Source organism: Elgaria multicarinata, chromosome 4, assembly GCF_023053635.1.
Source record: "Elgaria multicarinata webbii isolate HBS135686 ecotype San Diego chromosome 4, rElgMul1.1.pri, whole genome shotgun sequence".
In the NCBI taxonomy this organism is placed as follows: Eukaryota; Metazoa; Chordata; class Lepidosauria; order Squamata; family Anguidae; genus Elgaria; species Elgaria multicarinata.
The window spans coordinates 146,294,361-146,320,565 of NC_086174.1; the positions used below are offsets into that span (position 1 = coordinate 146,294,361).

The 26,205-nt window shown below is 39.4% G+C and overlaps 2 protein-coding genes across 5 annotated transcripts in view; one reads left to right on the top strand and one right to left on the bottom strand.

The window, feature by feature from the left end:
- The window catches only part of MACROD2 (mono-ADP ribosylhydrolase 2), a 1,544,544-nt gene that overhangs the window by 106,525 nt on the left and 1,411,814 nt on the right, over positions 1-26,205 (top strand). For 2 of the 4 annotated variants that reach the window (XM_063125349.1, XM_063125348.1), the window contains exon 4: positions 13,461-13,547. The exons of the other annotated variants lie outside the window; for them this stretch is intronic. In XM_063125349.1, coding sequence (XP_062981419.1) covers positions 13,461-13,547 — 87 coding nt within the window. The remainder of the gene's footprint in view (positions 1-13,460; positions 13,548-26,205) is intronic. 4 annotated transcript variants of the gene reach the window in all.
- On the bottom strand, positions 1,765-15,017 carry FLRT3 (fibronectin leucine rich transmembrane protein 3). Its single transcript, XM_063125346.1, has 3 exons — positions 14,784-15,017; positions 6,010-6,785; positions 1,765-4,444 (listed from the first exon to the last, which is right to left on the bottom strand). Exon 3 carries the CDS (start codon positions 4,390-4,392, stop codon positions 2,443-2,445), a length of 1,950 nt encoding a protein of 649 aa, XP_062981416.1. The 5' UTR covers positions 4,393-4,444; positions 6,010-6,785; positions 14,784-15,017; the 3' UTR covers positions 1,765-2,442.

A 26,205-nucleotide genomic window follows, 5' to 3' on the forward strand; every position in this document is an offset into this window, starting at 1 on the left:
GCAGCTTTTGCACCTCTGGTATAAACCATATAAATTGTTTTACTACTTCAAGGTAATGGTAGACGGTTTACTTGCTCCCCATGTTTCTCTGATCGTCTTTTTATCTTCTCCCTATTCCATCTCTTTAAGCAACATGTTGGAGTGGTGCAAGGGTGATTATTTGTGCTTATGACCATGGCCAGCTCTTGCAGCAGCCAATTCGTTTCCCATAAGTCAACATTGGCTTGCAAGGTTGCCAAGTAATTCATATTGAAAGAATGTGTAGGCACCATTAGCCTGCTCTTCTCTTAGACAATGTACAGTAAATTAAAGTACCCTTAACCTGTATAACACATTCCAAGGGATGGAAATAGGCTTTAGTATAAGAGTAATAATGCTGTCATTTATCTATCAATGAAAAAGAGAGGTGGAGGCTCTAGGAATGGTTTTATACCATGCATTAACTACTGGAAATTGTCTGGTGCATTAAGACAATGGTTTAAATATATACAGAAAGACAGATTATTGGCCCAAGGTATTTGTAAAACCAGGCTTTGTAGTCACACTGTTTCACCAAAAATGGGGACATCCCTTTTGGGGCAGAATGAGGGCTGCTTCCCCATGAGAATTAATGCGATTCTCTGATTCTTGTATTGTGGAGGATTGTACGGCACTTTTGGTTCATGTGGGGTCCAGCGAAATGGCATACTGGAAATATCATGTAGCCTCTGCTCAGTGTGCTATTTTGGCATGATTGGTTGTCCTTTCATTGTGCTGTTCCCAGTGACTACCCAGACTGTCTCCATGGCTGAGATGACCCAGCCAAAAGCATGGAAGTGTTGTCTTACTTCCTCCCCTAAAACATACCCACTTTTAAAACATAAATGGTAAAAATAACAACCCAGTTACAGTTTCAAAGGGTATTGCCAGATCAATTCTGCATCATATCTACAGTCACTCATTGCTCCAGCTAGTACAAAAAGTCCTGAGAAAACTCATATTTATTTACAAAAAAGTATTTATTTTGCCTCCTTCTTTTCTATTCTATAATATTCTATCTATGACTTGAGAAAAATACTTGTGAGAAACTACACTATTCTGTTAAACTAGAAAGTAAATTTAGATTTGTGCTTTGTCACCTTAATTTTCTCTGACATGGGTTCCGTGCAGAAACAGATAACGTGAACATGCTCCATAATGTAACACTTTTTAATGTATATACAGAGGATGAGAAGAGCACTTAATTTTCTGTACTTAATTTTATATTTTATTCAGCATTAAGACCAATACCTTTCCATAATTAAGTGTATGTGTGTGAAAAGTTTGTTCCCAGTTAAAAGCGGAACACATATAACTTTTGATAAAGGCACATACAAGATTGGCCAAAGGGCATACAATGCACTTTGGTTTTCATTTGCGTAAAATTAGATATGGCGACAAAAGTGTGTTGGGTATTGAACATTAAATAGATCCACAACTAAGCAAGATCAAAGTATCTTTACTTGCATGTTTATTAAGTAGTTTTCAGGTAACTGTGACAGTAATGGGCAATATTCTCAATGGCAGTTGAAATATATATAGTATATATATTTTATTGCATATCAGAGTATGCTTTTTGCAATATTAAAAGAACTGTCATTATGAATTATGCAAGTTCTCCTATAGAATTTACAAAAAAAATAATTCAGTTTTTAACATGTATATTTTTTAGTAACGCCTTAGATTTTTTGTAATCTCCTGTTTTCTATAAATTGAACCAACAATTTAACAATTAGAAACTCTTTGTTTAGCAGCCTCTAGTTTGGGGCAGCAATGTGTGCTTCACTTCTTATTTCAACTGCCTTTTCTAGATTCCAGCCATCTGCTGCAGTCTCCAACAGTCATTTTCCTGGTTATAGCTAAATAACTGATATTGCCCACTACATTGCACATTTGATTTACTGAACTTCAGTTGTTTTAATATACCCAGGATTGTATTTTGATCCATTTTGCAGCCATTTTTCTGAATATCTTCAATTTATCAGGTTTAACCTTTTACGAATACCAAAGTGAAAAAGGCCTGTGCTTATACTTACAAGGATCTCAAATGTATGCAAAGTCCTGATTGTTCAACACAGCAAGAAAATCCACTTTCACAGTCAACAAGTCATCTTACTCAGTAGAACACAAAAGTTAAATGGTCTGTCATTTCAATATTAGCAAGGAAAATACAGTACAAATTACTAAAAAATACTAAAATATAGAATTGTTTTCAGGCGTCCTTGCTACATTAATCGCAGCAGTCTCCTGAAATTTGAAACTTTTAATAAAAAGTTCTTAAATATAAATTATATGGCAAATGTACAATACATTGCTTATTCATCAGTCTTTTAATCCAGTGTTCTGCAGTAGGACAGCAACCTATACCGTTGCCTTTCTTTGTGAGAAAAAACAGCCACCCGAAGTCTTCCATTTCCTTTAGTATCATGAATGTGAGTGATCTGAATCAGGTATACCACTGTCTCTGTAGCTTCTGTTACTGCTGCTTTCACTGTGGTTGTTTTTATACAGATTCATTCCATTAGGTGGGAATATGGTATGTATTACAAACTCCTCCTTGGATACTTGTTCATTGTTCAGAGAGATCATCTGAAAAGAAGTCTCCCTGATTTCTAAGATGGAATTGTCCTTCTTAGTTCCAGCTTCAGCATAATCGTCTTTTCTCCTCCGTCCTTTGCTGTATGTACAGTTTCTCGAGAATAAGGATCCATTCCTATGGACATACCAGCAGACTAAAGCAAGCAGTCCTATAGCTACTAGTGCCACTGCACCGCCTATAATGGCAGCTAATGGCAGATTAGAATTTTTATATGGTTCTTTCTCTTGTTCATGGTTTAGGGTTGTTGTAGGATTGTACATTTTAAGGGGCGCAGTTTCAGTCTCTATACAAACAGGTGTTTCATCAGACAGATAAATGTTACTGGTTTCCATGGGAACCATGCATACACGGTATGGGGAGTCTGGTTCAAGTGCTGTAAGCAGATAGTCATGACGGTCTCCTGTAACAATTGTTTCAGTTATAGATCCAAAGGCAGGGCTATGACCCATTTTGAGCCAACTAAGTCTTAAAGCAGTCATTGGTAGTGCAACTTTCCAAGAAATATGAATAGTCTCAGTGCTTACAGACTTTACAACAATGGTAATGATTTCCTGTACTGGGATAGCTGTTGTTCTGTAGTTTCTATGTGGATTAGGAGTCTTTATTTCAGGTGATTTGGTCACAGAAACTGGCCAGTGTCCTTGCACAGGGTATAAAGTGTTTGGTACTGAAGCAGTAATTTGGATAGTGCTTACAATATCCTCATCTTTGCAATCAAATACGTCTGTGTTGAGGTCTTTGATAGCCATCCCACGCACCTTTTCTGGTGCTTGACACATCAGGCCCCGTACATTAACTCTGAGAGGCAGTGTCTGCAACCAGTCACGAACCCATTTCATTTTGCACCCACAGCGCCAAGGGTTGTTGCGAAGAAACAATTGGGTTATATTGTCCAGGTCATCAAAGACACCCTGAGGTAAATTACTGAGATTGTTGTTTGACATATCTAATCGATACAACTGTCGTAGGTATGCGAAAGCATTAGGTGGTACATGATTTATATGGTTTTCTTGCAGATAAAGCTTTCTCAGATTTGTGCCTGGCAAATTTATTGGAGCTGCTGTAAGGGAATTACGGACCAGTGAGAGTTCTGTTAAATTGACTAGGTTCATGAAGACTTTCTGTCCTAATCCATGATTGCTTAAGAGATTTCCATCTAAAACTAGACGTTTTAGATTTGTAAGGTCTTGAAGGGACAGCTCCGAAATTGTGGAAATACGATTATCATCCAAGCGCAACTCTTCTATTGTTTTAGGCAAGCCCCAGGGAATGGTGCTAAGGTGATTTCGAGAAAGAAAAAGAAGTCTGAGATAGATATTATCCCGGAAGGCTCCATCTTCAATACTAACTGCAGAAACAGAATTATCATCCAAATGCAATTCTTCCAGATAAGGAATTTGTGAAAGTGAATCATAAGTAATTGTCCTTATGTTATTTTCCTGCAAATGCAATTCTTTGACGTACTTTGGGAGGTTGATAGGGAATTCATCCAAACTGTTGTGGTATAAATAAATTCTCTCCACTTTGATCAAGGATTTTAGGTCAGATGGAATTCCAGCATTATTAATTTGATTGTTCTGAAGGTAAAGGGTTGTAGCATCCTCTGGAATCCCACTAGGAATTGATGTCAAGTCACGATCATTGCAGTAAATGAATCCTACATCACAGCGACACGCTGAGGGGCATGACTTGGCACTGACAAAGTGGGGTGCCATTTTGAGCAACAGCCCTATCTTTGTCCAAATTAGGATGAAGTTCCAGGTTACACTGATCATGGTCAAGTTGCAATGAGGTTTGCACACAGACTAGTGTTTGGTTTTCAGCAATCTAGAAAAAAAGATCAGATTAATAGTAGAGTGAAAGTAGCACTTTGAAATGATAAAAGCATATCTAACAGCACAATCCTGTGCATATTTACATAGAAGTAAGTGCCATCATGTTCAATGGGACTTACTCCTTCATACATGTGCATGGGATTGCCACCTAAAATGTTTTTACTGCCAAGAATTTACAATTAGATTTATTATTGTTCATACATTCTCCATGCCAACGTAGGCTTCTGACTCTTAGGATTGCAGTTTTGTTTGAGTGAGAGATAAATATTTTATTTGTATATGGTTTAGCTGACAAATATCATGCATGGTCAAATATAAAACCAGTTTCCCTTATAAGGAGGCACCATTTGATACTGGATTAAGGGCACGATCCAAGGGGTCCCTTTAGGTGTTTCTGAAGGTTTCCTCTAGCTCTCCCCTCCTTCACTTTTGTTGCACTACGCCAGAGGGTGTTTCTGTGATAACCCTGTCATTTGGCAGCATCTAACAAAACATTTTTTCTTTCAGACGGAGAAGCTTCAGAAGCCTGTTGCACACGTATAGCTCATCACATAGTTTTTGGATTTGGGTCTTTGTTTTACACCCATAAGATGTGAACATCTAAATTTGTCACTTTAACTGAACAATAGCACATGATAGTTTATTATTCAAACTGTCCTTAGTTAGACTCATAGGTTGCTGGTAAGACAGTGACCAAAAATAATTGATTTTTTAAAAAAGCAAATATTAGGTGGGTAATTAGGGATTACATGGTAACTAATAATGAACAGTGATGAAATGTGTGCAGCAACTTCTACTGTTCAGTTGGAGGTACAATTAAGGAATTAAGTCTACTTGGAATTCTTAAAATTACATACAAATGATTAATGGTCCTACTTAAATGAATGTAATACAGCATTTTCAGTCTAACAAGAATTGTAAATTTACTAATAATGGAGATGTACAAAACTCCAAACTTTATGTAGGTTTTTTAGCCAATCCAAAGAAACAACAGTATCAATTATTTCAGTATTTTTCACATAATGTCAAAGTTCAGCAGACCACTGGCTTTCCTCAGTCATGCAAGATAAAATATTAATACTTTTATTATATTTCACATCACAAATTATTTAATATTATTTCTTCTATAGTCTTTTAAAATTTAGATGGAACAACTAAAACTTTTTTTTTGGAAATTGTTCCCTTTCCAACCAAAATAATTGGTATATAATGAATCACTTGTTTTTGGAATAATGCTGGTTGAGATAATTGGGAGGAGTATTAAACAGATACTGTTGATATCTGATATTTTACAATGCTTTTGAGACTATAGGGTTTACTTAGCTTTTCATTATTAATCAAACTGCTGTGCTTATTATCTTCACATGTCTTATAGTGTAGCTTGAATCTGAACTTTATTGGCAATGCTTGCTTCTGTGCTCTATAGAAAGAAGTGCTGTTAATGTAACATGTCAGTTCTCTTATTTCTTTAGAGTGTGATCCTTGCTGTGCTTTCTTGCATAATTTGCTGCACCTATTGTTCTAATTGCCAAAGGAATACATTAATACTATTCTTACCTTATTTAAAGATGCAAGGGAACCTTTTGTGCTTGTTAATATCCAATGGGCATACAGTTTTCTAGAGAGAGGTTGATTTGGGAGCAGTTTATAGGTTTGGTTCACGTAGCTGTACTTCCTTCACAGTAGTAGCTTAAATGATTCTTATGGGTAGAATATCTTTCCTGGTGAGCCCCACTATATTCAGTGAACATTCCCATAAAGTTTTATCATGGTATATAAGCACATCAGGTTGTTGAGGATAAAAGCTTCAGACTCTTGTTACTCTGCAGGAATGAGACTTTGAAGCAGAGGGAGGGGGTTCTCTTCTTTTTTTCAAGACTCTGTGTGAAGAACCTCTTTTGTTTTGGTTTAATACCCTTAACAAAAATTGCTCTCTTTGTAATTCTTAGTAGCTTTTCTACATAGCATGGCTAGAGATGGTAGTTTCAGCTCCAAGTGTTCAAAAGCATTCATGATGCTAAGGATTGAATTATGATGGCTTCTTGAGTACACTGAAGAAAGAGACTTTTTTTTTTCCTGTTCAGAATCATCCAACTATTAACTTTGAACAGTAGATGTGTCCTGATAAATCCATACCCGCTGGGCTGCACCATTCACTTAGTACTTGATCAGAATTTTCAGCTCAGAATATTTCTTCATTCTGTCTGTAAATGCAGGTGATCACTTGTTTTAGCTGCTTCTTATTTTATTTTAGAGGCTTTTCTTCTCGAAGAAGGAGAAACATGCTAATACCAGTAGCCAGCTTTCTTTCTTAAATTTCACTCAGTCATTGCCTGTGAAAGCAAGAAAAACAACAATTGTTATAAAAAATATTATAAAAGTCTTCTGTACACTTACTTTTGTTTAGTATTTATATAACAATAAAGCCTCATTATGGTAGTGATAATTGAACAAATGCGTAATTGTATTTTTTAAAAAAATCGGCTGTGCTGCTAAGTTTAGCTTTTGCATGAAATCAGTCTAAACAAAACAGCAATGAAAGTCAGCTTTGATCAACAGACCAAAGAGAAACTGTTTTATAAATGTGACACATGACTCCTTAGATTACAAATCGAGGCCAAGCTTCTTTGGATGACATGCATACTCATGTTTATAGTTTTCTGCTTTCAAGAAACAGGACAGTCATCTTTAGTTTAAACTATAAAACAGCAACATTTTTATTTAGTAACTCCTGCACAGTATAATGACTAGGCCTAAGATACACTATTCTGTCTTAGTGAATGTAGTTCTGAATTCCTACAAAAACTCATTTTCTGCAGGAGCAATATAGTATTGACAACTATCTCTTGACAACTGAAAGCTAATTCTGGACCAGATTTGTCACTATTTTGCTTCAATATCATACAGGGGATGTGTCTCTGTATATGAAATTTGGCTTTTGGTGAATAAAAATCTTACTTCAGATTATTTTTGATTTTTTTAAAACATCAGATTACCATGAAAGATGTCATGCTGTGAAAGGCCATTTAAATGGTTATCATGGGCTATATCCAATGTTAGTCTAATGTAACTCCCATTCATTTCAATGGGTCTACTTTAAGTAGGACTAACATGGAATACAACACATATCCCGTGAGGTACTGGTTCCTCTCTATTCGGCCCTGGTTAGGCCTCATCTAGAGTATTGTGTCCAGTTCTGGGCTCCACAATTCAAGAAGGACGCAGACAAGCTGGAGCGTGTTCAGAAGAGGGCAACCAGGATGATCAGAGGTCTAGAAACAAAGCCCTATGAAGAGAGACTGAAAGAACTGGGCATGTTTAGCCTGGAGAAGAGAAGATTGAGGGGAGACATGATAGCACTCTTCAAATACTTAAAAGGTTGTCACACAGAGGAGGGCCAGGATCTCTTCTCGATCCTCCCAGAGTGCAGGACACGGAATAACGGGCTGAAGTTACAGGAAGCCAGATTCCGGCTGGACATCAGGAAAAACTTCCTAACTGTTAGAGCAGTGCGACGGTGGAATCAGTTACCTAGGGAGGTTGTGGGCTCTCCCACACTAGAGACATTCAAGAGGCAGCTGGACAAGCATCTGTCAGGGATGCTTTAGGGTGGATTCCTGCATTGAGCAGGGGGTTGGACTCGATGGCCTTGTAGGCCCCTTCCAACTCTGCTATTCTATGATTCTATGATTCTATGATCCTGCAGTCCACATGCAGTTAACTTTTCCTTCTTAACAAGAAATTTTAATCCTGCAAATATGTTTAAGATTGAAATCCTAAGCACATTGATGATGAAATAAGTCACATTGAATATAGTAGGATTTATTTTTGAGTGCACATGCTTAGGATCACCCTGCATTCTGAAATCTGCTTCTCCCTTCCACATTGTATAATTTCAAATCACATTTTGGTTTCCAGAGTCTTCAGTGGCTGTACAGATCAAAAACATCTTTTAGACTATCATTATGACTTCATACACTGTTCAAATATAAGTGAACTAGTGTGAGTATTAAAGTTTCCTTTCTTTGCCTTTTGCAAATCAGTCCTGTAGATATTGTGGCTTTCCTGTGCTTAGCTACAAGAATATTGGGAAAAGTATAATTATAGTGGATAGAATATGTGTTTCTGAAAAATTAAACTGTTTTAGACTGGGATGAGAGCTTGTTTTATATTTGGTATTCTAGACATATGTTTGGCATTGGCATTGTTTTACAATGATAAAAAGGTTCTTGAGAGAAGTAGATTCTTTATCATTCAGATATATTAAAAATAAGGCATTGAGACAAAAAAAGTCACTTGTACTTGCTTAACACAGCAATGAAATAAAATATAGCACCCCCAAATCCAGCAAAAAACCAGCCAACTCTGCTTATGTAATTAGCAAGTTGCCTTATTTGTTCAGCTGCTTAACTCTATTGGGAAAGCCATGAGCTTCTGAAGTTTATAATCTGTTTTTGAACCTTGTAATCCACTTTAGTTAACCAGCTCAGAGAAGAAACACTACTATGGATCTTTTAGCAAATCTGAATAACAGAAAAAAATATTCAAGTAAGGATAGCAAAGATGGTGATTATGGGAGAGTTTTTAGTAGAAGACAACCTAAGTCATTAATTAGTACTGTTCCTGGGAAAAACAGATGTTAAAACTGAAATTGAATGTATAGAATATTTGAACATCTTGTCTTGAAGAAGAAGGACACCATACATGTTGTTGAGAATAATAAACTTTCTAAATGCTTAAAATCCTTCCCTTTTGCACCATTTGATATTCAAGCCCTCACTTATTGCCCCTATTGTATTAGCCGCAATGTTGGATTAAAATGAAGCAGTAAAGCTCATTAAGTTCTTGGGTTTTATAAATCTCTTTTCTCAAAATTACACCAAAACAAAAGGATAAAATAAAGCAGGTCTCATTGGAGGGAGGGAGAAAAAGACTGTTTCAAAAATGTGGATTAAATCTCTTAACACCACCCCCTTCAACCCCTTCCTTTCAGTTAAAAGGAAGAAAAGTTTTCTTTAGTTTTCATTTAGTTTGATATCTTGCACTCCTCCTTTATATTCCAAGCTAGTGCTGAAAACAGAGTGTTTGCATAATAAAGGCAGCAGTGATCTGTCCACCCAGCTGCCTTGCTCAGCCTTGCCTTTTCTCGAGCTGTCCTTACATATTCCCTGACATCAAGTCATTATAGCTGAGTTTGCAGGATGAAAAGGGAAATGTCCCCCACTGTTAAGATACACTGTGGCCAGGTTTTCACAACATCAAATTGGGAGCTTCATGGGCCCATGCTTTTGAAAGAGAACATTAATTTTGAACAAAACAAGAAGGAACTGGAAGAACTCCTGGCTCAGAAGTATTTCTTTTTGATAGAAAAATGTACTTGTTTTTAGCTAGACCCCTTCTCAGTATATTAGAATCAAGTTTGAAAAAAACTGGGGAAGAAATTCATACTCAATTTATTTGATCAGTTTGATTAGCTATGAAAATTGATAAACTGAGAAACTGTTTATAGTGTTATCAAAGGCTTTACAGCACTTTCATGACTACATTTTAAAAGGACCTCTTTTGCTCTAAATATTCATAGTAACATATTTTATTTTTAAAAAATGTAATGGATAAGGAATCCTATTTAGCAATCCATGCTCCGCTTTTGGTATTATATGCTTCAATGGGAGTGGTTATCCTAAATTTAAAAAAAATACTGTGGATGATTGTGTGTGCTCATGGATGAGATGCTGATATGAAAGCTTATGGTTTCATTCTAACAGCTATCCACAGCAGTGTTTTACAGATTCAAATATATCTCTTTAGGCTATAAATGTCAACAGGATGACAACTAGAATTAATTCAAGTTTGCTGTACAAAACTGATTGTTCAGCGGTTTTGGTTTTGCATAGCCATTTTATTTATTTCACAGTGCCCTCTGTGGATTGCAGAAAGTGTCTGCTCATATATGCGTCCAACTGGGTTGAAATTGCTGCATGGATTTTTATCAGTCATTCCAGAATCATAAATAGGCGTTGGTTGCTATTTTTTTAAAAAATTGTAAAGTTATTTTAGTTAAACTTGACTCAGCTGTATTGAAAACGACTTGTGTAACATTGTTTTCTTAAGGGTACTACTCAGAGTTAGTCAATGGTGACAGCAAAATGTTTTCTAAGCAACCTGTCTAGTAGCTACAATTTTCCTGAGCATAGTATTTCAGGAAGGTGCTCCATCCTTTTGTTTTCTGTTAGGCAAGCAGAAGAAGCTTAACATATCATCCTGAGGGTTAAGGAATGTAAAACTTTGTTGAGAAATAGTCTTCTTCATTCAGCAACATTTTATTTGGCTTATGGAAATAAGTACATTTAGCAATTGTAACACACTGAAATATTCAAGCATGCTTACATTTTTCCCTTGATAGGTTATTTATTTTAACAATGAATACTGGAGTAAAGCATATATTTTAGATTAATATTCTGTAAAACAAAAGAAATATGACATAACACCTCTCTTATCCTCTTAGTCTTGCTGAAAAGGATAGTGACTTTTTTATGATAATACTTTTCTTGGTAAACAATAACAATAATTTTAGTTATTTAATGAAAATGTCACTTAAAAAACACAGATAAGAAGATAGTGATGATCTAACTTTTAAACTAAATATATATAGAACAGAGAGACCAAGTTTTTATTAGTGGAAAAATGAATTATTTGTCAAATGCAAGAACACTAGTTATTCACATGTTACAGTAGGGAGAACAAATAGCACTTAATAGTATATTGGGATACTTGCAGCCTGATCCTAATCACCTTTATTTGAAAAGCAGTAATCCTGATTTCAATGGGGCTTCCTTGCAAGTCAATAAGTTTAGGATTTCAGCTTTACAGTGTGATCCTATGCGTGTTTACTCAGAAGTATGTCCCTTTGAGTTCAATGGGACTTACTTCTAGGTAACTGTATTTAGGATTAGAGCCTTTGGCCTACAGAGTAGCTTTCAAAAGTTACTAAATTAACTCAGCCCCGTTAGAGAGCAATTGCTTTGAACATTTCAGGACAAGCTTTGCTATATTTTATCAAAGTTGTACCTAGAGAAGCCTTAATAAATTCTTGACCTTTGATCATCTGCACAAGCAAAGACAATACTTAAATGTCTTCTATCTTTCCCACTTTCTGATAGTTGAGCTAACACCTATTTCTTCTCTGATTATGTTGCTCTCTGATACCATTTATCTCCAAAGTGATAGCTCTTACTTTAATACAACCTAATTTACATTACATATTTTATTGCTGATCCTTGAAAATAAGTTTTCAATGCAGCCATATATATATATATATATATATATATATATATATATATATATATATATTAATGTTGTATTGTGATTTAGATTAAGCATACTTATTTGGAAGCAAATTCCACTGAAAAGCAGTCGAACATATTTCCATGTGGTTAGAGTCTTAGAAATATTGACAAAATCCTGATACAGTTGAAATAAATGTTGGGGCTCCCACCTGTTATGCAGCAAAAAATGCATTGTTGTTGCTTCAGCTATCAAGTACTGAAGTTACAAGTTACTGCTTTATCTTATTCATTTCAATTTTAGGGGTGGGGGAGAAAGATGCAAAGATATAGTATAAAGCTAAATATAGGATTACTTGTTCATGCTTTAAGAGAGCACCCTTTATTTCTGAAGGCTAAAATTGCTATGACTTTAGCACAGAAATTCTGCCCACTGGGTGGTAGCACACACTGCAAGAAATCTCTTCACAAGGGCTGCAAGTCTCCCCCCCCCCTTTTTTTTTTAAAAAATGCTGCTGCCCAGTTTCTCTGCTTTAATCACAAAGGCTTCTGGTGAAACAACAGTGGAGGATTCCAGTGGGGAAGGAACTCATAGTGCAAAAAGCATTTGCTTCTAATGGCGACTTGATTCTATAAAATTCATTTTCCAGGGAGAATGAGTCTAAGACTATGTGTAATTTGGAGATTGTTTCCATAATATAAAAACCGCTTGGTGTCAGAAGGTAGTCCCAGTTCATTGAGGGAAAAGATAAGGACACAGAACTGGAAGAAAAGCTTTTGAATGGAAGGAAATTTTAATTGGTTAATAATTACTGAAATTTAAACAGAAGGATCAAATTGCCTTTCAATGTAAGATAGTAATCCTGTCAATCATGTCCTCTCAAATTTGATATCTGAAAGGTTGGAAAGGCAAATTAGTTTAAATCTGAAGTACATTTACCTCTCTGGTTAGAGGTAAACAAGCACAAACAGTGACAAAAATGTAACAAGCTTACTTCAGTGGTACATACATTAGGTTTCCTTAAACAGTTCCAATTTTTCATCTAGATAAAGGTTTGTAAAGCCTTTCACTACATAAGTAGTAATATTATAAATGTAATTTGAACTTTGTATTGCTTGGGGAATATAGCTTCCCATAGGAAACAAAACTAGAGATAATTAATAATCTCTCAAAGTCTGACAGATCCCAAATTTCAATGAAGTTTTTCCCCCAACTTTATTATAAAAGGATGTTTTTCACTAGTTGAAAAGAAAGTATAAGACCCACCATTCTTGCTCTACTACCTACCATTATCTTATTGTGAATGTAATTTTAATTATGCAGTGATTTTGCATGTAATAGAAGTTGATGTAAAGGCTTTAACTTGGAAATAACAGCCCCTTTCTATTAAAACAGTCAATGAAACAACCTTTCCCCTAATATTTTTTTTAAAAAAATCAATTAAGCAATTACCCATGGATAATGATGTTCATATAGTTGAGTGCATACCACTAAACCTTATTAGCAGCACTTATATCAACTTTGTTACTGTAGTAATCCCTGCTTGCAAACCTACAGTTTAACAAGATAACTTAATTTAAATCTTAAATTGCTTATTGGTTTTTAAGTTCTGAAACTGGAGAAAAAAGTCAATCTGCATATAAAGTAAGAGATTGTGTTAAGTGGACAATGACTTTTTAAAAGTGTTTTATACATTTTCCACATTACTTCCTTCTGTAAACCAGAACTCTTGGGCAGATCCAAGCTGCAGATCATCATCATCATCATCATACAACATATGAAGCAGTCCTACTATAAAATGATACTACCAGGTATAATGTTCATTAGACCATATACACACCCTGTTAAAATCTAACTTTTTCATAGTTACTAATAAACTAAGTGGGATATAATCCAATATATTATGAATACTAACTTATTCAGCTAAGATGGTGGGGCTGATAAAGATAGTTTTACACAGTTTCCACTAGAAATCAGGGATATGCAAATATGGTAGATCTTGCTTTTCTTTTTTTAAGAAATGCAATTAAAAAACAAGCAAACAAACTTAGGAAAACTAGGCCTGTTGCATTCTTATACTAGTTTGAACCATTTTGCTTTGCGTGCATATCCTAGTTTTCTTTGAAATATTAATTGAAATATTTTAATAATAATTGAAAACCAGACACAACACATGGTTACACATGATCTTAAAACATGCAGATAAAAGGGCTTTCAAGAGAATATAATATTCCAAAGATCCATGTACAAAATAGCCACAAATGATTGTTTTAAAAATTCAATATGGCAATCTCTGTCCCATTGCTTGTGTGATCCTCTGTTCTAAAGCTTAGGTCTGTTAATTTGTCTCTCTAGATTTATTGGCTTGTAATGCAAGTCACATACTGTATTGGGCCAAGCAATGGGCTTTTGCATTACAGAAAGGAGAGAATAACTTGTGTGTGTGTGTGTGTGTGTGTGTGTGTGTAGTTTAGGTGTTAGGTTGCATCAAACAGTATATGGTTTAAGCATTACAGATTTGGGAGAATAGAATGCAAGCTTTAAAACTAGGTGTAGCTGTTGTTTATCCTTTCCAAAGAATTATAAAAGTTCTTCCAAGTACCAAGACGTTTGCTCCTAGACAGAACACTAATTTTCTGAGGGTTTATTGATCTTTCATAGCTCTAAAATGAGCATTAAGGGAATACACATGCCACATATGCAGCACCACTGGCCACACTAGAAAACGTGCAGCTTGAATTTTGCTCTCTAGCATTTTGCTAGAGCACAATAGCAGCACAATATTGGGGGAAGGAATGCTTGTAAAGTAAAGAGCTAGATTTTGAACACTTTGTTTTTAACCACCAAAGACATTCTTTAACTATTTCATTTTTAAAGCCTTAGGCATGCTTACAAATGGTACTTTTGCACTGCATCGTGGATTTAAATACAGTCCCTTCATCTCCTTTCTCCCCCTCCTTCCTTCTGCTTAGCTGAATTTTATCATGTCTTAGTGGGATAGGAAAGACCAAACTTGCAAATTAGAAGAAAACGGTGAAAATACTTACCAGTAGAACGAAGTAGAAAAATATGTATAAAGGAATTCCATTTATAAATGCAGGACAGCAATTATTCCACTAATGGTTATAAAAGCCCTCTGTTTCAGATCCGGCAGACAAAAAGCAGCAGCAGCAGCTATTGTAAGAGTTTTCGCTATGTCAGATCACTTCTCCCTCACCGAGAAGAAGTGAGGGGGAAAGCATTCCAGTTACGTGCACAGAGCCCACCTCCAAAGTCTGAAGTTAAAGCTTTCACCTAAGAGTGGTTGAATAAAGAGCTGATGTCATAAATGGGCAGGTCTTTGGCTCCTCTTCAGTCAAGCAACTGGATAAGCAGGCTGTCAAATGTGTGCGTTACAGACACCAGAGGGCGTTGGAGAAGGCAAATCCAAGTTTTCATGCCAAAAAACCAGGGCTGGGCTGTTCAGAGATTTAGAGACACACCTAACATATTTCCATCATCTCTAAATCAAGTACCTTTGGGCAACATTTAGACATGCAGGAATGGCAGCTTTAACATAGTTGTGCAAATTTTCCTTGAGCGTAATTTGGAATAGTCACAACAAAATGTGTAAGTTGAATACATTTATTAATTGTTACATGAAGCAATCTGGTGCTTTAAAATCAGCAAATATAATTAAACAGCCAGGGAGTTTACCAACAAAAACTTTCAAATAACTCTTGTAGGGATAATCCCTTTTTTGGATACATTTTTTTAAACAAACAAGTGTGCTCTTTAGAGTTTATTTAGGGAGATACTGGAGATTTTCGAAGTAGTTTTAATATCCAGGAATTAAGTGGAATTTTAGCGAAGGATGGCGTTCCTATGAAGATGGCTAAATGTACCTTTTCCATTGCCAGTTTTATTTTATTACTATTCAAAAAATGCTTAATTTGAGCCGTTCTAGAGATATTTGGTAAAAAGTTAATATTAAGAATTGTGAACCAGTAATTTTAATCCCATACTTTAAAGTAATAACGTGAGTTTTATAAATTATGCATATGTTCTTCATAGGGCTGCCAGTTGCCAACACCCTATCCTGCAGTTATGCCTTAGAAGTCAATGCTGCTACTTGGAATGTGTAGACTGCAGATTACAGGCTGTGTATTTGGAAATGCAGATTAGAACACACAAAACATTGTAGATACTTGTGTCTGCCTATCTCACTGATAAGATTATTTGAACATACTTGGTATCTTCTATTGCAATTTAGCTTTCTTTCATTAGTAGTTTATTAACTGGGGTTTGGTTCATGCAGTTGACATTTCCCAATGACTAAATTTCCTTCCAATATATTAGTCGCGTCTGAATCTAGTCAGTTGGAGACTGTCACAAGGATGTGGTTGCATTCTCTAACTAGCTTCGTTTTCATTATCTCCTCTCTGTACTTTTTTGGGTATAGTGTTGTCTGTTCAAGAACAAGACTTGGTGCTATCAAAGTAAACACTGATAAGGACTGTGCACTGACCTCTATTGTTCTCTGACTGCACTTTTTGTGGGCATCAGAAGACAGAAAGGCCAAGCTTAATTAAGTTCACAAGAGAGCTGGTCATTTAAAACTTTGTGACTATAGAAATCATTAGGAATCTAAGACATTGGGGGATAAAAAAGGTGGAAGCATTTAACCCTATTCTTTTCTAGAGTGTCATTATACATTTGTGTCAGTGAGGTAGACAGATCACTTCCCTACGCAGTTGATTAATAAAGTTCATTTCTAGAATATTGTTCAGTAGTTTGGTTTGGTGCAGTTCTCATTCTGCCCATGTCTTAATTTTCGTCCATGTAAATCATTAACATGTTGTGGTGCATGCTATAGAATACCTCTACATGTAGCCATGGAAAGTTCATAAAAGATATGCAGAATGCACATTCAGCTATCTTAGTCCGTGAAGCCTAGCCAAGTGCTTAATGCATCAGCTAGGAACTGTAACAAATCTTCTTGAACAATTCCAAAGGGTCCTAGAGAAATAATTAGATTTTACCAGGTCACAGCTGCCACAGAATACTAAAAGGTTTTTTGAAAGTGCTATATCAGATTCATCTTGAGTTGCTGCCTTTATTATTTAGACTCTTAAAAACACTTATTGTTTGTGTGTTTGTTTAAAGGTAGGGTGTTCATCACAACAAGGTAGAAGTTGAAGATTTGTCTATTACTGCAACAAAAATCAGTGTATTGCCTGTGTCAATGTATATGGAAATAAAATAATGTCATGCAAGTATAGTGAGTCCTAAAAAAAGTTATAAGTTTCTGTATTACATTTAAAGTCTATTAGTTAATATTTTCTATCTAGAAACTATTAAGATCTTCTTCCTCAGAAATAACTGTGTGTCGTTATCCCCAAATATAGAGGAAGACTACGTTGTGGAAAAGGCCCAGGCTTGCTAATGTTTTATGCACTAGCAGACTCTGAAGGCCAACAGAAACTGTATTTTAAGAACAGGTTGAATTTATGTCTCCTGTTTCCCTAAGCTTTTGAATTACCCTTTTACACTGGGGCTGCATGCCAGCAGTGGGCGTGGCCAAAACCAAATGTGGGCGGGGCTTCCCATTCACATTAACCCTCCTCTTCAAACACCCCATGCACACTCATGCATTCATTTGCACACTATCCCCCTTCACACTCATAAATCCATCTTCTCCCCACCCCCACATTCATGCAAAGTCATTGTGATCCTGCTTCCATGGTGAGCTCTGAGAAAGCTCCGTTTCCTTTCTCAGTATCCAGCTTATTTATTTATTTATTTATTTATTACATTTCTATACCGCCCAATAGCCGGAGCTCTCTGGGCGGTTCACAAAAATTGAACCGCCCAGAGCATAGAAACGCGGTGAGCTCTTTTCCTTCATTGGTAGATAAGAAGCAGGACTCTGGAGCCACATCTGCCTTAGATCAGAGATAAAAAAAAAATGTTTCCTCTCCCCACTTCCTCACAAAAGCCCCCAGTAACCTCCAGTCTGGGGGTGGAGTTTGTTTATTAGGGTGGACCTTACAGAGAGGAGTGGGCATGGCCCCTGTGACCCAGATGGGCAACCTTTGAAGGCTGGAGGTTGCTGCCCTGAATAAAGCTAGGAGATTTAGCTATGTTGGGCTGGCCTAGGATAAGTGTTTAATTGGCATCCTTCAACATATATAGACACTGTATTGCAGGTTTCTATGTATATATCAGTTGGTGGATCAGGAACTGTAGCATAAATTGGATATTCATCCAAATATGCATTGGATTACACATCAGATGTGGATTGCGTATCAGAATGTGTTCACTATCTGCATTGCATTACTTTCAATGGGATGCACACTGAATGCACATTACAACACACATGCCCATCCATATTCCTACATAAGTCATGTGTTAAATGCCTTTTAAAAGTAAAACTAGAGCTGAATTGGGACTTGCGTGCTTTTTTTCTCTCCATACATCTAAAAGAGTGGGAAAATAATAACCTTCCCATTTTTGTCATGGCCCTGCTGGAGGAATCCCGCTCAGAGAAGGAGCTAGAGCTACCAGAGACAAGGAGTACCACAAAAAAGAAGACCAATATCATAAGGACAGGAGTGGCATGGATCCCTGAGGGAGATAGCCACAGATTCATCCCCATAAGACGTGTGGAACTCTGCCTCTGCGCTAGAGACTGAATGACTCCTTAGCCCTGGAGAGCATAATCATCTCAAGAGACAGACCAGAAGAAACCCTATGAGAAGGAGTGCCCATTTATAAAGGAGGGCTCCTCATGAGTGAAGCACTCCTCATGAGGAGAACTTCTTACAGAAGATTCTGATGTGATGCGGCTGGATCCCGGGTGAAGCTCTAGCTATATAGGTTTCAGTTGGAACTTGCTAGCTCCTGGAACAGCATCTTACTACCATATCAGTTCCAGCATCTATTGTATCACTTCTTTGATCACTCAGACCTCCCTTTCCATTGTTTTCCCCTCAAGATCCTTTGATCTTGGCATGTCTGTCTGTCTGACTCTCTTTTATTTTAGCAAATTGTGACATGCGCTAGTCTAGATTTTGTTCAGAATGTTGCTTTGAAAAACAAATGTTTCTTGATTCTTATTTCTGGACCTTTGGAATCATGCTTTCCAGTCTTTTTCTTTTGCTGCTAGGAAAAAAAGAAAGAATTTGTATATAATAAAACTGTTGCACTCTTCAATAGTAGATATCTGAACAAGTAAATTGAAGAGCTGAGCAGTAGATTAGATGACGAAACAGTAAGAAGACATCCTCAGTTCTTAAATCCTCAGCAACTAACAGTTTCACAGCAACAGGGCTCTTATTTTCCATTAGGTACAATGATGGGGAAGAAGCAAAGCTTTTGCATTTTAAAGAAAGAAAGAAAGAGAAATCTGATGAACTGGAGGAGGGCTTCTAATCAGCTGTTAAGTGTTAACTTCACTGTTAAGGTATTCGCACTTGAAAATCAAGGGGATCTAAATGCTTTTCTATATACAGATAGACATTTGCCAAACCGAGGGCTGCTTCCAGGATTATTTTCTTAAAATACTAGTGCAATATATTCCTATGCTTTATTATGCACGGACATGTATTTTTTTTAATTCATTTAATTAATTTACACACTGCTTGACGATATCAAATAAAAATCTCAAAGCGGTTTACAACATAAAATTTTAAAATACAAAACATCCACAGTCAAAATATTCCATCCCCTAGGGGTTTTATATAGATGTTAAAAAGTACAGGGACAAGATAGTACCCTATAGCACCCCACAACATAGCTGCCAGGGTGCCGAGACACAGTCACCCTGTGCTTTGTTCTGGAACTGTCCCTGTTAGTAGCACCAGAACCACTGTAAAACAGTGCAGGCAGATCAACATAGTTGTACTCCCTCTGTCTTTCTTCTGCAGAAGGTTATCCATCAGAGTGACCAAATCCAATTCTGGCCTGAACACAGACTGAAATGGATCAAGGTAACCTGTATCTTCCAAGAATGTCTGCAACTGCACAGTCAACACCCTCTCAAGTACCTTGCCCCAAAAGTGGGTGTTAGTGACTGTGCGGTAATTGGTATAAACCTCCAGTTCCAGGGATGACTTGTTCAGGAGTGGATGCACCAGATGCTCTTTCAAGGCAGCAAGCACCACTCCATTGTGCAAAGATGTGTTAACTGCTGCCTGGATCTACCCAGCCAGCAAGCCCATCCCTCCTGGCCTAGCTTGAATAAGACAGGATGTGCAAGGGTTGAGTGTGCATGTTGTAGGCAAAACAACTGCAAGCATCTTGTGCCCATCCTCATGTCTCAAAACTGGAATTGATCCCATATAAGTAGACCAGGTAGTGCGTTGGATGCCACACCAGATACTGTACTAAGAGCAGCATTCAAATCAGCATGAAACTGAGTGATATTATCCTCAAAGTGCCACATAAAATTATTACAGCAGGCCTCTGGGGGCTCTGACATCAACGTTAGCAGGTTAGACGACAACAAATTTTGAACAAACCAGAAAAGCTCTGCTGGATGGCTATTTGAGGGATGCAAAGGAGGCAGCAAAGTAAGCCTTCACTGCTATGCAGTAGGTGTGATCATGTGTTCTTCATCGTGGTCTCTATGCATCACACATATGGGCTCTGCGCCTGCGTGGAGACTGGAACCGGAACCTCTACTAGCTAGGCAAAACGTTTTAGGCGGGAACCCCTCCCCCACGCTATTGCGCATGTTCCCGGGGTTCCTGCCCTTCCCTCAGTTCTTCGTCGTCCGCCATTGTGCTCAGACTGAAGAAACCTACCTCTAGCGTTTTTCTCCCCCTTTTTTGAATATTCTTCTCAGATCTCTCTGTAGATAGTTCTTACTTCTTCTCTCGCTCCAAGTTACTATTCCCCCTATAAAAAAAATAAAATAAAAATTAAATATTAGTTGAGTTTTTACAATCTCCTCAGAGCGATCTTTGGGTCGCGGGCGCCTTCAGGTGCATGGCAGTAAAAGCACCGTTTCGGAAGTGTGTGAGCTGTGGGTCCAAGCTCCCACCAACGGACGGACATTCTTTGTGCGTTCTCTGCCTCGGTGAGGGTCACAGGGTGGAGTCTTGCCACCATTGTATGGCCTTCACAAAGCAGACGAGGAAAAATCGTGCAGATAGACTAAAGTTTATCCTGTGGGAAAAAGCCCTCAGGGCTACTGATACTATAACTCAGAAAAAGATGGATAAGCCTATTCGGCAAAAGACCACTGAAGACTATCAGAGCTCTGAAATACGCTCATTCGTGGTATCAGAGACCATAATGGCGGAAAATAGGGCTCAGGTTCCCCTCACGCCAGGTCGATCATTGGCTACCTCCGTGGCCAAAAAGCTTACGAAGAAAGCCCGGACGCCAAAACCAGCTGAGATGCAGAAAAAGAAAAAGAAGAGGAAGGATCCCGAGAAATCCTCCTCGATACAACACGAGTCGATGCCGTCCTCGACGCCATGCATGTCGAGGCCGAGCCACTCGGTATCGACCTCGGTACTGACATCTACCGCACCGAACCAATCTTCGATACCGACTCCCTTACCGAGATCTCTAAGTTCAATATCGGAAAGAGAAATTAGGGACTCGGTTTCTGCTGCCTCTGTACATGACGCACCAATACCCGAGGAGACACAAGTGTGCGAAACGAGACAACACAGGTCTCCATCGCAAAGACCAGTGGCCAGCATACACAGGTCTCACTCACCAAGATCAGATTGGGATGCGACATCCCAGTACTCCGACTCCCGTTTTCGACAGCAGGAATTCTACGATTGGGAATACTATCGCCCACGAGGTTACTTTACGGATGACCGTAGATATCACCAGTACCCAGAGGCGTACTTCGCGCAACCCCTGCCTCCATCTAGAGTTTTCCAAGTTCCTGTAGCTCCACCTCCACCACAAGTTCTCTCTCCGGTACCGAGCCATCGCCACCGAGGCCATTCTCCCTCGGTACCGACAGCCACCATCACCACTGCCACTGTACAGGAACATTCTCTAGAGCCACTCCAACAAGCACCGCAATTAACTAGACCATCCTCCCCGGACGATGACTATCGCTCCGATTCTGAGTCAGCTCAATCAGTTACCCCCTCGATACCATCTCCCGAGGACGCCGTAAATTCCCAAGACCCAGCCTCTCCATCTGAGGACATGGGCAGGTTTGCAGAACACATTTTGTGTATGGCGCAATCTTTAGGCCTTGATATACAACAGCCTACAGAGACTTTGGATGATCCTATCTATGATGTTTCACATACCGAAGCTATTGCATCAGTGGCCATACCCTTCCCTCCCACCTTAAGACGTATGGCTCAGCTATCTTGGAAAACTCCATCTTCCACACAACCGACCTCAAGGAGACTGGAGGCGATGTACAAGATCCAAGAGAAGGATGCTGCATTTCTTTTTCAGCATCCGAAACTGAACTCTATGATCGTAGAGTCTGCTCAAGGCAGGTCACAAAGGATCCATTCAGCCCCTGTAGATAAGGAGGGTAGGAAGCTGGACCTTACAGGAAGAAAGATCTATGCCTCCGCCTCACTTGGCATGCGGCGGCGACTTATCAGGCAACAATGGCGAGATATCAGTTGTTCCTCTGGGAGAAAATCGGATCCCTATGCAATTATCTCCCAGAGGACAAGAGAGAACTCGCAGGAGTCTTCCAGTCTGAAGCCTCTGTTATCGCCAGGCAGCAGCTGAGCACGGCCAGGCATCAAACCGATTGCTACTCTAAATCAATGATGGGGACTATCGCGCTAAGGAGGCACGTCTGGTTGAGATCAGCTTAATCTAACCCACGAGACCAAATCTCGTATCGAAAATCTACCTTTCGATGGCGAGGGTCTGTTCAATACAAAGACTGATGAGGCAATGGACTCAATTTATAAGGCTCATACTACAACAAAAAAGATGGGCTTCACTGCACCTATGGTTCAATACAAGCCTAGACGCTGGACAAGACAACCAGCTCTGCAACTACAGCAGCGCCCTCAATTTGACAGGCAGCCAAGGCAGCAGCAACAACAGCCCCAAAGGAAAAAGCCTTACCAGAGCCGTTACCAATATAGCAAACGCCAGCCTGACTTCGCTAAGAAGCCGCATCTTTGACTCTCCCAATTCAGATCTACCACCGTTTGCGAACCGCCTGCAACAATTCACTCAGAAATGGGAGGAAATAACATCAGACTCCTGGGTGATTACCATCGTCAAAGAGGGGTATGCCATCGAGTTCGATGCCCTCCCTCCTTCGGGATTGAAAGTATCAGCGCCTTCCCCTCCTCTGCTTCTCGAGGTACAAACCTTACTAACGAAGGGAGCCATCTCCCCTGTACCAGCAGACCAAATCAATCGGGTTCTTTTCGTGTTACTTCACGGTCCCGACGAAGGATGGGGGTCTTCGACCAATTATGGATCTCAGGCAATTAAACAACTACATCATCCCCAAAAAATTCTGTATGACAACGGTTACTTCTATTCTCCAACTCCTACATACGGGGGTCTGGTTCGCTGTGGTAGACCTGAAGGATGCCTATTTCCACATTGCCATCAGAAAATCGCACCAAACTTACCTGCGCTTCTCTATTCGGGACTCAGCAGTTCCAATTCACCGTCCTCCCTTTTGGACTTGCGACGGCGCCGAGAGTCTTCACAAAGGTGATGGCGGTCATCTGTGCTCACTTGAGACAAAAGGAAATTTATATTTACCCATACATAGACGATTGGCTTCTGGTAGCGCAGAATTACATTACGCTCCAGAAAAACATAGCAACAACGCTTGAATTGTTGACCACTTTGGGACTTTGGGTCAATGAAGAGAAATCCATCTTGACTCTACAAAGGAGAATAGACTTTATAGGGGTGACTCTATCGTCTCTAGACGGAAGGGCATATCTTCCTGTGTCCAGAGCAAAGACTCTTCGCGATCTGGTCCTCGACATCGAGGGCCGAGCAAGGCTCTCGGCATGGACAATTCAAAGATTGCTGGGCTTAATGGCAGCGACCACCACAGTGATCAGGTTCGCAAGACTGCGAATGAGAGTCTTGCAAGGATGGTTCTTAAGGACTTTCGACCTGCAACGCAACGCCCACAGAACTTACCTCTTGATCCCGAGACAAGTGCGGGCATCCCTGAAGTGGTGGTTGTCAATGGGAAACCTATTAGAAGGAGTTCCATTCCAACAAAGATCTCCTTTGGTAACGATTACGACCGACACTTCCATGATTGGATGGCGAGCGCATTGCAACACCCTCACTGCCCAGGGCTGATGGTCTCCCAACCAAAAGGAGGAGCACATCAACCACCTGGAACTTTTGGCAGTGGAGAATGCAGTGAAAACCTTCGCTCAGATTATCGAAGGCCGAAATGTCCTGATCGCTACGGACAACACCACCGTAGTCTGTTACATCAACAGGCAAGGTGGAACAAGATTGCACCCGTTGACCCGGTCGACTCTCAGAATTTGGAACTGGTGCATAAAAAGAAATACTCACCTGACTGCGATCCACGTAGCAGGGAAGGAGAACACCATCGCAGACTCCCTCAGCAGGTCCTTCCACACCGACCATGAGTGGGAACTCGATACCGAAGCAAGGGAAGATCTCTTTTGGTACTGGGGGTATCCAGCCGTCGACGTCTTCGCCACCGAAGGAAGCGCAGCATGTTCCAAATTCTGCAGCAGAACAGGAAAAGGAAAGAACTCTTTAGGAGACGCGTTCACCCGAACATGGAGAGGGGATCTACTTTACATCTTTCCCCCATTTCCGCTGCTGACAAGAGTCTTAGCAAAAATCCAAACGGATAGGTCGGACTGCATCCTGATAGCACCTTGGTGGCCTCGACAGGCTTGGTTCCCGCACGCCCTTTGGCTATCGAGGCAGAACTACATCAGACTGCCGTCGGTACCGTCGCTGCTATCTCGACACCGAGTCAAGGTTCGACACCCGGACCTTCAAACACTGAAAATGATGGCGTGGAGGATAACACCCACTCCTCTCTCCGTACCGAAACTTTGACAGTAGATCACATACTACTGGCGTCGAAGAAACCATCAACAAGAAAGTCTTATGCCGCAAAATGGAAGAGATTCTCGAGTAACCAATTACCTGACTCTTGCCCAATCTCAACTATACTACAGTACCTTCTCTCTTTGAACCAACAAGGACTCAAATTGTCATCTATCAAAGTGCACTTAGCAGCAATTGCAGCCTCACACAGGGGTGTTGATGGGTTCTCACCCTTTTCTCACCCTACTTCAAAAAGTTTTTTGAGAAGCTTAAAAAATACCATACCATCGGTCAGAGACTTTGTCCCAGCTTGGAGTTTATCAGTGGTGCTTCAAGCTCTCACAAGGAAGCCCTTTGAGCCTATGGCTACAGCAGATCTTAGGCTTTTGACTTTAAATACTACTTTCTTAGTAGCTAAAACCTCTGCAAGGCGAGCAAGTGAATTGAGGGCTCTCAGAATAGACCCCCCTTATACAACCTTTCATAAAGATAAGGTTGTGCTCCGCACGGACTTCACATTCTTACCTAAGGTAGTGTCCACCTTTCATACCTCACAGGACATTATCTTGTCTGCCTTTTTTCCTGACCCCACAACTATGGTGGATAAATCTCTTCACATGCTAGATGTGAGAAGAGCTCTCGCCTTTTATAAAGCCAGAACTGAAGGCTTTAGGAAGACTAAACAATTATTTGTCTGCTATGGAGAGCCACGTAAAGGACTCCCGGTATCCTGCCAAAGGTTATCTCGTTGGATTGTTTAGACAATTGAATTGGCATACTCACTTTCTAAATTGAAATTGCAACAACCAGTGACAGCTCACTCTACCAGAGCTATGGCAACTTCTGTCGCTTTTAGTAGAGGAGTACCTCTAAGAGAGGTGTGCAAGGCAGCAACGTGATCCACTCCATCCACGTTTATTAAGCACTACAGCTTGGACACTCGTGCAAAGCAAGACTGTTCCTTTGGAAGGACAGTTCTCTCCGAGGTCCTCAGATGACACACCAACCCACCTCCAGGTATGTCAGCTTGCTATTCGCCCATATGTGTGATGCATAGAGACCACGATGAAGAAATGCAGGTTGCTTACCTGTAACTGTAGTTCTTCGAGTGGTCATCTATGCATTCACACAACCCACCCACCAACCCCGCTTGGTGGTACATAGTGTTATGTGTGTGTGTGTATATATATGTATATGTATATGTATATGTAGATTACAATTTTATTAGATATCATATGTTCATGTTTATGGGAGCACAATGTCGGACTCCTGTAAACTGAGGCAAGGGCGGGAACCCCGGGAACATGCGCGATAGCGTGGGGGAGGGGTTCCCGCCTAAAATGTTTTGCCTAGCTAGTAGAGGTTCCGGTTCCAGTCTCCGCGCAGGCGCAGAGCCCATATGTGTGAATGCATAGATGACCACTCGAAGAACTACAGTTAGAGGTAAGCAACCTG

Bases quoted from the DNA above. Each gene is read 5' to 3' on its own strand.
- FLRT3 (XM_063125346.1), bottom strand. From the start codon at position 4,392: ATGATCAGTGTAACCTGGAACTTCATCCTAATTTGGACAAAGATAGGG.